General features: G+C 37.4%; 1 protein-coding gene across 1 annotated transcript in view; it reads right to left on the bottom strand.

Annotated features, from left to right (window-relative positions):
* Window positions 1-744: 744 nt before the first annotated feature.
* LOC115626048 (zinc finger protein sens) overlaps window positions 745-12097 on the bottom strand; it is a gene marked incomplete at its 3' end in the record, with an annotated part of 32338 nt that continues 20985 nt past the window's right edge. Inside the window, exons 3-5 of the mRNA XM_030521300.1 lie at window positions 11114-11485; window positions 10561-10742; window positions 745-977 (exon numbers count right to left, since the gene is read on the bottom strand). Coding sequence (XP_030377160.1) covers window positions 745-977; window positions 10561-10742; window positions 11114-11485 — 787 coding nt within the window. The remainder of the gene's footprint in view (window positions 978-10560; window positions 10743-11113; window positions 11486-12097) is intronic.

Raw genomic sequence — 12097 nt, 5'->3', positions numbered from 1 at the left:
GTTATTCTTGTTGTTGTAGTTGTTACATTTACAGGAGTTTTCCGAGTTTCAATTGCAGTTTTCCACGCACATCGAGAGAGATACAGGCACACACATACACACGCACATACATAAATATATATAGGAATATATCTTACAAATGAACAAAGGAAAGAAGGATGAGGAAGGCAGGGGGGAATATAGCTTTTTTTTCTGGTGGAGGAGAGAGCTTGAATTTGTTTCGTGAATTAATTTATTTGCTTGGTTATTTCTTAGCTTTTGTCTTTGGTTAGTTTTTTGTTTTTGGATTTTCTTTTTGGCAACAATGGAAACTTTGGTTTTTACAATCTTCTTCTTTAGTTTTATTTCGCTTTTCATTTTCGTTGTTGTCTATTTCTTATTGAATTTATATCGCTGCCGGCAATTTTATCGGGCGGCGGAGAATAGAATTGGGTGACGGCGACTTGTGACGTCATCTATTGCACAATTGTTGTGGCTAGTGAGAATTGTCTGTTGTTGTTGTTGTTGTTATTGTTATACCAGCAGTGACACCTTCTGGCAATTCAACGAGCTCAGCTGCGCCGTCGGCGTCGTTGTGGACACCAAAGGCTGACCTTGTGGTGGTGGCGGCGGCTGTACTTGTTGTTGTTGCTGCTGCTGCTGCTGCTGTTGTTGCTGTTGTTGTTGTTGTTGTTGTTGATGCTGCTGTTGTTGTGCCGCGTGTGGCGCACCGCTCAGGCCCATGGCTGCAACGGAGCCCAACTCAGCTGCTGCTGCAGCGGCTGCGGCAGACATGAAGTCCACTTTTCCCAAGTGCACCCGCAAGTCCGTGTGCTGCGTCTCCTTGTGACGTCGCAAGTCCACCTTGCGCTGGAACGCCTTGTGGCAGAGCTTGCACGAGAAGGGCTTGTAGCCAGTGTGCTTGCGGGAGTGCGTTATCAGGTTGGAGCTCTGACTAAACGCCTTGCCACACACCTGACACTTGTGCGGCTTCTCACCTGGAACGGTAAGGAACAGGAAAAACAGTTGTAGTTATAATTATGATAGCATTTAAAAAATAAAATAAATTAATTGCTTGCTTGATCCGTTAACATCCTAAGAAAGTACAATGAAAACTCTCTTGGCCGGACTCTTACGTTCGGCCACTTTTTGTCCGCCCAAGGGGATACTTAAATACTTTATAAAACGATCGAATGTTTTAGAAAAAGTGTCCGCCGAAGAGAATGTCCGAATAAAAAAAAGGTTTCCGTTAAGGGAGTTTTCACTTTAAATATACGTATCTTGAACTGTCAATCTGGTACTCTAACAATATTTAGAACATATTGCTCTACACACAATTATTTCAAAATGAAAGCCATTTTATTTAAAGTAATCGAAAAATATATTTATGAAACTTTAAAAATCAATCTGTCATATTTCAGTATATTCAATATTAATATATTCCAACCTATATCACCCTAAATAATAATGAGATAGGCATAGAAACCTAAACGCTTTTCAATTTCCTAGTGATTAAACCGTCCATAGATTTGTTGAGTTTTTTGATGCGATTAAACGTGTGATCAGGGTTACATTGTCTTCTAATAATACCGAACGCTGCTTATTCAATTAAACAATTTGTTTCGTTCTAAACTTTACTTTCGAGTCAAATATTAAGTGACTTTTGATTGAGTTATTTATTTTTATAAAAAACTATATTAACTTTACTTTTGAATCCTCCTTTTTCTCCAAAAACATATCCAAATAGTTCCAGTTCTTTGGTAGAACTCCTATAATTCATTTTAAGTTGATTTTCCTTTATTTACAAAAACTATTTATTTATATAAAACTATATTAACTTTACTTTTAAATCCTCTTATTTCTCCACAATCATATCCAAATAATTCAGTTCTTTGGTAGTACTCCTATAATTTCCTGATTTTTAAATTTTAATTTGTTTTCTTTTATCTTTTATTGCTATATTTCTGTGAATCGGGGCATAGCTGGCCGTTTGGCAAATAAAATTCCCCCATCATGTTGGATTCGTTTTTAGATATTTTTGTCATTTTTAAATGTTTTTTTGTTTATTTAGTTTTATGTAGCTTAAGTTCTCTATTTTTTTTTTCTTTTACATCGACTGCATTGTTTGTAAATAAAATAAGAAAATAAGTTGATTTACCTTTATTTACAAAAACGGTGTCCCAATAAAACCGTGTACATAAGTATTTAGTTGAGCAGCAGTGTACTTATTGAACTGATTTGAATTTGTAATATTTGTTTATGGTTTACTTTGGATTGCAATGTTGCAGACCAAGAACAATCACACAAATATAATGACACGCCTGATTTTTACAATATAGTATGTGGTTTGCAACATTCTTTAGTTCGATGGAAACTTTACAGAGTCTTGGACATATACACAGCATGGCTGCCACCCTCAGGACAGCACGCACACACACATACACACTTGCAGCGCCCGAAACACCCAACACCCATCGTTCTTCGCAAAAACTGTCAGACAAACCCCCAGGAACAATGAATGCCATGCAGCTTACATATGTATGTGTGTCTATATTAATGTGTGTGTGCGTGTGTGTGTGTATGTGTGTGTGGTGTAAGTCACAGGGAGCATGAGCACAACAAGCCTTGGTGCTGGCAATGGCGATGGCGTCGTCTACAATAACCGCAGGACCTGTCCCCTCGCCCCAGCCTCTCCGCCAGCGCGCCATCCCCCAGAAGCAGTTTTTAAATTTTCAACTTTTTGGTTCATCTGTGTGGTGTTTGCGGTTTTCCATTTAAAGCGGAAAATGCTCACACAAATTGTTGAAAAAATCTCTTAAAGTGTTCGCTTCTATCTCCTGGCACCCCCACTTTTTATTCTACGCTTTTATTTTGTGTATGGAATTTATTGCACTTTTGCGAATTGTTAAATTTTCATTACAGATTTTTCTGAGCATTTCCTCTCGACTTTAATTTTGAAACGCTTTTTTGTTTCGCCATTTTATGACTCTTTTATGGTTATTTCCATTATCAACGTCTCATTTGTAATCAAATCTGAGAGACCGAGCTTGGTATGTGGGCTCTTTTGCTTTCCGTTGGACATTTTAATCGATTTTGTCGCAACGGCGCCGCTGCTTCCTAATTATTATCATTCGAGTCATTAAGCTATTTCGCAAAGCAAATGGAGTCAACTTTTAGATTGCGATTAGTGTTGATTTTAAGCAGCGGGATTAGCCAAATTAAAATGGCAAAGATTCGTTGAGAAATCAATGAAGTCTATGGCAAAACCATTATCATCAATTTTGTATTTAAGTGCAAAGATAATGTGACAACTGGAGTGGAACATATAGTATGTATGAGTGAGTGATCGCTGTGGACTCGTATTTGGTCATATAGTTGATTTCTCTTGAAACTACACCTAAAGTGAATAAAGAATGTTATGCTAATGAGAAAGATTAAATTCTAAGCTTAAAGAAAAGACTACATTTTTACTTAAGATATTTTTATGTTCAATTTCTTTGCTGCCTGACTAATAATTCTCCTTGGGATGTAGAAAGCACAAGCAGATTCAGAATTTATATTTTACTTTTAAGGAATATCGTAAACAATCTTCATAGCTATATGTGTTATTTAAAATTCTCCCTGAATCAAGAAATTGAGGTTGTCATTATCTACGTTCCGATTCATAGGCGACTGTGGTCGGAAATTATATTAGACCAAGCCAACCCAATAAAAAAGTAAATAGAAGAGGCAATTTTAATTTTAAATTATGAGTTATAAGGAAAAAAAGAAAGCATAGTCGTCTGACCAAACAAACTTAATAAAAAAGTAAATAGTGGAGGGAATTTTAATTCTAAATAATGAGCTTATATGGAAAAACAAGAAAGCATTGTCGCCTGACCCTTAAAAATGCTATAACTATGAGAACATCAAGTCAAAACCAAAAACTTATCCCGCTTAGGAGTGAATGTGAATACCGAGATACCGTTAAGAGAGTCCTATGAGTTTTCCTTGATGCAAGATTTATAATTAGAAGTTGTGTTAAGTAAGGTGGCAAACGAAAGTGGGGTTACTATTTTGTTTAATGTTGAAACCACGGATAAAACTGTATGTTAAATGCAAAAATAAACGTAATTAATGTCCCGATTATTTACTTGAAAGAAAAGCAACAGATGATCCATAAAATCAATATCAAATGTTAAGACCCAATCCGAAAAATGTTTAATAAATGCGCATTGCAGAATAATTTTGATAATCCCAGCAAGAATTTTCGGGACATACTTGTAGGTACCAACACAATAGCTTCCGTTCAATTTTCAATAGTTTGCAAGGTTCAAGTCTGCTTTACTCGAACGACTAGGATAAGCCAACATGGAAAAGGCATTTTCAATATAAATCATTGCATTTCTTCATAAAAGCGAAGAAAAGACTGGGTATGTTCAGGAAAAAAACGAAGACCTGTTTAAATCCTTAAGAAATAATAAATCAGTAAATGTACTTAACATTGCAGTCGTACAAGTATTTTGCTAAGTCGCAGTCAAGGTTGTCACTTTGATTTCGAAACATGCTCTATATAACGACTATTCTATATACATAGAGTACTCCTACTATATGTTTCTTATAATTTGTGTGTACATATATTTATATTTATAGTGTTGGTGCTCAAAATGTAGGCTTATCTATGGCTTTGCCCTTCTACTATATAGATAGAGATTAGAGTCAGTTACATGCGCCATCGGTAGGTACATAAAGAACACTCTACAGACATACACACACACACACACACACACACACACACATACTAGTGGAGGGCTGGAAAAACGGAAAAGTAAGCTAACTTGTAAAGGCTCTGGAGGATGAGTGACAGTGGAGGTGCCTCCAATGTATGTATATATGTATGTATATAAAACAGACACTAAGTATATATGCACATATATAGAGACTCAGTTGTGTTCGGGGTGCCATGTAAAGCAGAAGAATAAGTAGAAGAAGAATAAGAAGAAGCAGAAGCAGAGTACATAATGGAATTGCAGCGACGTGATTGTGAAACATTCGACCGTTGGGATGTGCTCTGATTCAACTTTTGCTCCCGCGGCTCATGCAAAGGCAGTCGTGGCCAGAATGGAGGTGGGTGGGGCAGCAAAGGGGAGCCGCCTGCCAACTTAACAGCAATAGTAGCAGCAACAAAATTTGAGTAGTCATGCGAAAGCTAAGGCACTATGTCTGACTCCGACTCCGACTCCGGCTCTGACTCTCCAGATGCGCCACACGGAGCATGCCTGGCGAAAATGTTGTGCGTGAACCCTTCAGCGCTTGCTCAGCTATTGTTGTTGTTGTTGTTGTTGGTGTTTGCTGTTGCTGACATTGTTGTTGTTGGCGTTGCTCGGGGCACGTTCGTGCACTATCGGCACAAATAACGTCACGTAGTCGCAGAGATTATAGAGCAGCTTTTATTATTTATCACAGCAAACGAGCGACGAGCACTAACGAGACCCAAAAATCCCGTCGGTCGTCCGTCGGCAAAGTCGACAGTTCTCCCAGAGATATATACTGTACAGCCAGACGGCTTATGTGCAAGATTGTTGTGGGTGGCTGGCTGGCTGGCTGGTGGGGGGAACAGGATTGGTGTGGGGACGGTGGATGGGATGTGAAGGCAGCTGTATGTGGAGATTTCAAGGATTTTTATTGCATCACATTGTGGAAATTCTTTTAAATCTTTGCTTTCTTCTGCGCTGGTTTCTCTTACTCTTCTAATATTTTATTTCAACGACTGCTGCTGCTGCTGCTGCTTTGTGTGTACGTGTGTGTGTGTGTGTGTGGTTGCAGCAAATCCTTTTCATTCAACACGCTTCATGCTCAAGCTATTTGCTTTTTGCTTAAATAAACTTCCATTTTCTTCCTTCACTCTTTCCTTTTTTCCATCTTCTTTATTTCCTCAGGCACGCACTGTTGTGAGAAAAGAAATAAAAACGCATACGCAACGTGGTCGGGCAAATTGATTTTATCTTTTAACCAAACTGAACATCGGATTTGATTTTCTTGTCTTAGTTTAGATGGAAAATTGTTGAATTGAAAATGTGCTGCTAAATTTGTCAATGTTGATAACATTTTGCTATTATACATTATTTAAATCCTCCTTTAATAAAGGATTAAACACAATTTAAAGAGTTTTCCAGCGTCAGTTAAAGTTATCAGATATGTATTTATCACAATTTGCGACTTTTAAGATCTTTGGGGCTTATCTTGGGAGATATCTTAATAGTTTTCGCAATATTCCTATATATTTAATGATGTCTTAAAGGATCTGCGCTGTTTCTCGACGCATAGCTTAGTAAAACTTCTTAGTAGTTAATGGATGCCTGCAAGGATTTTAAAACCGCCTGCCTTGCCACAAAAATGTTATTTAAAGCCTCATCCGCTGCCTTCCTTATTTTCGCCTGGAAATTACTGCATTAGTCAGGCAACAATTTTTATGATTGCCTGCATTTTTGTATTAGCTTTTCAAATAACTTTAAGTATTCAGTAGTTTTCCCCATTTTCCCATTTCATTCCCTTTTAAAAGCTGCTTCAAATCTTAAAGAGTTTTCGGTTTCGTTTAAACACTTAAATGCCGAAAATATTGATTTGTTTATTCAGAGCAACAAAAACTGTGAAAACAGAAATAAGAAAAACACCAACACCTCAACACTTAAAAGCAAAGCAAAGTGGGCATGAAAGTCGAGAGACAAACCGTAGTCATGAATAAATCTGTGAATGAGTAAAAAGCGGCAAGCAGAAAAATATCTAAAAAATTTATTTCCTCGCCTTTTATGGCGCATAAATACAAACACAAATACATACGAATAAAGAGAAATCTAAACTTCGAGCAAAACAGCCAAACGTGCCAGCAAAAAAAAAAAAACAGAAAACGAAAAAAGCAGGCAAAAGGATATAAAGCGCAGTCCAAAAATAAATGCGGAAGCGAATGAAAAAATGTAAAAGGCAAATCACATCAATGTGAAAAAAGAAAATCTGCTGCTTCTGGTTATTGCCAGCGACAGACACGCAGAAGAAGAAGAAGTAGAAGAAGCAAGAAAGAAGAAATGGGGCGGTGAAAGAAAATTAAGCACGGCCATAAGGAAAACGAAAACGAGATGCAAGCGTTAAATGCGGCCAAGACGAAACTAAAGGCAAACAGTAGAGCAAATCCTGAAACGTCAATGGGAGCCAGCACATGTGGCAAGCAAGGAGTAGTGAGAAGGCGGAAGCAGGAGGCAAATAGCTGGAGCAGCAGCGTAAAACTAACTGGCACTTTGGTTGTGCGAAGCTTGGGGCAGGCAGCAGGACCATAGATATGGGGAAAGCAGTGCGTTCTAAATCGAAGACGGCGAACGATAAAAATGTCTGGAATATTTGTGTGTGTTTTGTGTCTTAGTATGTAGCCTGTGTGTGTGTGCGTGTGTGGCAAGTTGCCTTCCACTGATTTAGCCAGACACTAAATATGGCTGCCACTTAATAGGGGGAGTGCTTGTCTGAGTTTGGCAATGGCTGCTTATTAGAGGTTATTATACTTGCAATTTGCAAACTGATTTGAAGAGAAGCAGCAAAATTTTAGAAGTTATTCGAGAAGGAATGAAGCTACACTCGAAACTTAGAAAAAAGAGCAAATATCTTGAGTTCTGCACGTTTTTGGTGAAGAGTGTATTTCAAAGCGGCCCGAATTTAATTCTTTATGGTTAAATGACGAAAAATTGAGCAACATACCGATGGACAAGAATTTAAATAAGCAATTAGACGCATCGTTTTTGGAGTCTTTGTGCAAGATTTATTTCTAGATAGCTACTTTATTTAGAAATTTTCATTGCATTTTATAGCAACTATTTCATTAATAAAATATTTCGATATAAACACGAAAAGAAAATGTAGTTATAATTCCTGTTCTATTTAAGAAACCTTTTTATAAATTTGTGCATACAACCCAATTAAAATTGATTAATTTAATAAAAAATTAATGATTATAGTACAACACTTTCTAGAGACAAAATTAAGTTGTTAAAATTATTTAACAACTTTCAAAAAGCACGTAAATCTATGAGTAGGTGACTCATAATTGAGTAAAATGTATGTATATAAGTGGGAATTTGCTTAACATAAAAGACTTGTCTGTTTAGTTTGTGCATAGATTGTCAGGATTTAGATTGTACAGGCTCGATAGAAGTCACAAAGTTTCCAAACAGAGTACCAAAACAAATTATTCATTTTTCATCACATATTCAAAAACAATTTGAAGAGCATACGGGCTTGATAGAAGTTTCAGGTTTCCGAACAGAGTACTTATTTATTTTCATTCCAAATTTAAAAACAATTTGAAGATAATAATTATCAAAATTACGCCGTCATTTAAAACGTTAGCGTAAAAATTTGTCAATATTTTACATTTTGTAAAGATTTTTATTAGCAGAGTGCTTTTATTTAAAACTGTTCATCGTGGACAATCATTAAATTTCTTAAATAAACTTGACGATTAATTAATTCATTTATGATGAGGTTGATTTTGTAAAGAAGTGAATATGTTTAAATTTAATCTTTAAATAAATGAGATTTATATTCAATTAAATTCATTTTAAATAAAACACATTTTTAACGTTTTAAATTGCTAAACAGCACGTAAGAAAAGCTATGGCATTTTTAGAAACCAAGTAAAGTGATTTTTCATCTTTGAAACTTTCGAACTTTTGAAGGAAGGCATGTTTTGCAATATGGAGGACGAAATGCTATTTATGTTGCTAATAAATGTAGTTTTATGTTCCTACTACTATGTGTATTTAACTATAAAAAACAAAGTTATTGCTGAAATCGATGCCTTTGGAGTTGAATTGCAATGGCGGCACGATTTTTAGCGTCGGCATTTTTGTTTTTGGCAAAGCTTTGGTCATTGGGGTGTATCTTTATACACAATATTCTTATACACACACACACACTCAGTTATTTACGCACACAACGCGCCATCGATGCATGAGAGTGTGTTCGTATTTGTTATTCGTGTGTGTGCGCGCGTATAAAACAGAAAATCAAAATCTCTTGACTAAATTTTTCATTGGTTGGCTGTGATTTCTCTGCCTTGTCCGCTGCGACTGTGTGCGTCGTTGTCGTCATCGTCACTGCTCGCTCTCACACAAAGGCGTTGCTCAGCTTTGCCACTCAGTTCGCGAGCCTGTGCATGTGTGTGGGTGTGTATCTGTGTGTGTGTGTGTATCTGTATCTGTGGTCGTATCTACCATATATACTATATTTCTCTACTCCACGTCTTTCCAATGCCTCGCCAAGTTTTTCTTCATACACACATTTGTATGTATGTGTGTAGCATTGCGACATTACCGCCCGCCTTAGTCCTCCACTGTCTCTTATCAGCTGCTTGTGCCTGTGTATGCGGGTGAGTTGAACTAGTGTGCGTAAGTGGGCTATTTCTCTCTCTCTCTCTCTCTCTCTTTTGCTTTTTTCAGAGCGCATTCTTAGTTGTAAGCTCTCTCGTCCGCTGAAGCTTATCGTCTGCTTCATTTTTTGCACCCGCTCTTCGGCATTTATTGTTCTTGTTCTTATTCTTGTTATTGTTGTTGTTGTCGCGCCAGCTCTAGCCGTAGATGGGGACTTTATGACTGTGGCTTGGCTTTGGTGGTAGTGGTGGCTTGCTCTGTGCACTTTAATGGCGTTCCTTCCTGGTTATGTCTCCCATTTGTGTTTATGGTCGGGATTTTTAAAATTATACTCGAAAATGCTCGCCGCCCCTTTTATAGACAGCGACATTATTAAAGAGAAATTTACAAAGCGAAAGTTGTAATCAGGCCATGAAACTAGGTCTATGTGGATTTGTGGTAACGACGCGTTAAATGTAAAAATTTGGTCAACTAGATGGAGGGAACGAAAGCAAGAGATACTAAGAAACTTCCATTGGTATAAGAAATGCCATTCGATTTGGATATTGTTTCAGTCTCAATTCAAAGAAACTGATTTTAGATGAGTAATGTTAGTGAAATGAAAGGCCAGAGCGTTCCTTAAGGCTATTTCTACAATTGGATACAATGTTAAGATAATGTGCTGCTGTCCTCCAGAGAAGCTCTTAATTTATAGTTGATAAAGTCCAAGAATACTATATTTCTCATTGAATTTAATGTCAATGATTTTGATTATATAAGTATGTCAACCGAAGAATAAAGGTCTTTAAAATAGTAAAATGATGACGAAAATTATAGCTCCCGATTGATTTTTCAAATTTGGTTATTATTTACTATCGAATTATGCCAAACCGAAATATTTGTGAATCCACAAATAATAAATTATCTTATAGGATAAATCATACTTATTATTTTTGAACAATTTGCAATAATTCTGGATTAACTGCTCCTTATTAAATTTTATTTCTAATTTTCAAGCAGTATTTAAAACTATAATGTTGTTTACCGATTATTATTCTCAGCAAAAACTTATCTTAGAAACTAAACTTTACACCATCTCCAATCTTTCTTTACTGCTTTAATATTTCAAATTATCATTCCGCTCGGGAGCTTCGAACCACATTATAAAAATTCAGATTCAGTTCTTTATTCTATGTTAAGGAAAACTTACCCGTATGTATATAGGTGTGTTTCTTCATATCACTCTTTTGATGGAATCGCTTGCCGCAGTAGCTGCAGGGATAAGGCCGCGTATCGCTGTGAATGAGCAGATGGGTGGAGAGCGTGCTGGAACGTTTGAATCGTTTGCCACATTGTTTACACTCGAAGACCTTCTCCACATTATGCACCGCCCTGAGAATGGACAAATGAAGCGCAGCCCAGTTGGCCAAGTTAGAAAACGGCAACAAAAACGCTACACACACACACAGAACACACACATGAAAAACAAGTGCCGGTAATTAAAGTGTGGCCCCCACAATTCCCACAGGTGCTCGGAACAAAAGGACGACCTGTGGCAGGACACTAGAATTTTAAATACAACCACAAAGCAAACATTCGGTCTGGACAATGTCCGTCCAGTACAGACAGTGCAAATCCGCCTTTTTAACTAAATTAAGTAACGCAAAACTGTCCCAAGCCGCGCCTCCCATTCGCCAGCTCATTAGGAATGCAAAGTACTCTGCGGACGGACCAAATGTTTGTGGTCTCAGTGCTTCACATACCTGTGCTGACTGAGGCTGACCTCATGGCCGAAGGTCTTGTTGCACAGCTCGCAGGCGTAGGGCTTCTTGCCATGGTGAGTGCGGCGCGAGTGCACCTCGAGGCCGTGGGGCGTGGAGAACATCTTCTCGCACTTCATGCACGAGTACAGGTCGCTGAATTGGTGCAGGCCCGGCCACTTGGCGGCCATATGATGGAAGTGCAAATGTGGCGCATGTGGCAGACCCAAGTGTCCAGCACTGGGTGGAACGCCCACCGAGGCGGCAGCAGCAGCAGCCGCCGCAGCCGCGGCACTCGCTCCATTCTGGCCAGACTGCAGTGGCACCATCAAGCTGCGCAGCCTAAAGAGATCTTCCTGTGAGGCGGGATGGTAGCTAATGTTCACAACAGAGAAAGAGCGAGAAGAGAGAGAGAGAGATGGGGGGAGAGAATTAGACTGGCATTTCATTAGACTAATAGCCAGAGAGTGTTGCCAACTGCTGTTTAAAAAGAAAGCTACATTTTCGCTAAAAGAAGCTAAAGTTGCTCAGAAAACCGACTTTAAAAGATAATAAAAATATTAAATAGACAAAATCCTCTATATATTTAATTGTTTTTAATTTATCAATCCTTTTTATATATATTTACAGCTACCTCTAATATATCAAGCAGGTTATATTTTCAAATTTATTTTCTTTTTTATTTTTATTTTCTATAGTTCAAGAATGGCAATGGTTTGAAATTATGTTTGTTTTAAAAAAAGCTAATATATCAAGCAGGTTATATTTTCTCCCTTATTTTCTTTAGTTCAAAACAGGCAATGGTCTCAAATTGTTTTAAAAAAGCAATTATTTTATTTTCACATAAATAGCAAAAATAAATCTCCGTGAAAGTGGAACCCACGAATATTTCGTATTCAATGGATTTAAATATGAAAACTTTTTGCTATTGCCTAAAAAAATGTATAATATTTAATAAATAATTTACGAGTCTGCAATTAGTTCGTA

Source organism: Scaptodrosophila lebanonensis, unplaced genomic scaffold (genome assembly GCF_003285725.1).
Source record: "Scaptodrosophila lebanonensis strain 11010-0011.00,11010-0021.00 unplaced genomic scaffold, SlebRS2 tig00000080-arrow-pilon, whole genome shotgun sequence".
Lineage (NCBI taxonomy): Eukaryota > Metazoa > Arthropoda > Insecta > Diptera > Drosophilidae > Scaptodrosophila > Scaptodrosophila lebanonensis.
The sequence above is the reverse complement of the archived record's forward strand: the minus strand, read 5'-3'. Positions and strand labels throughout refer to the sequence as shown.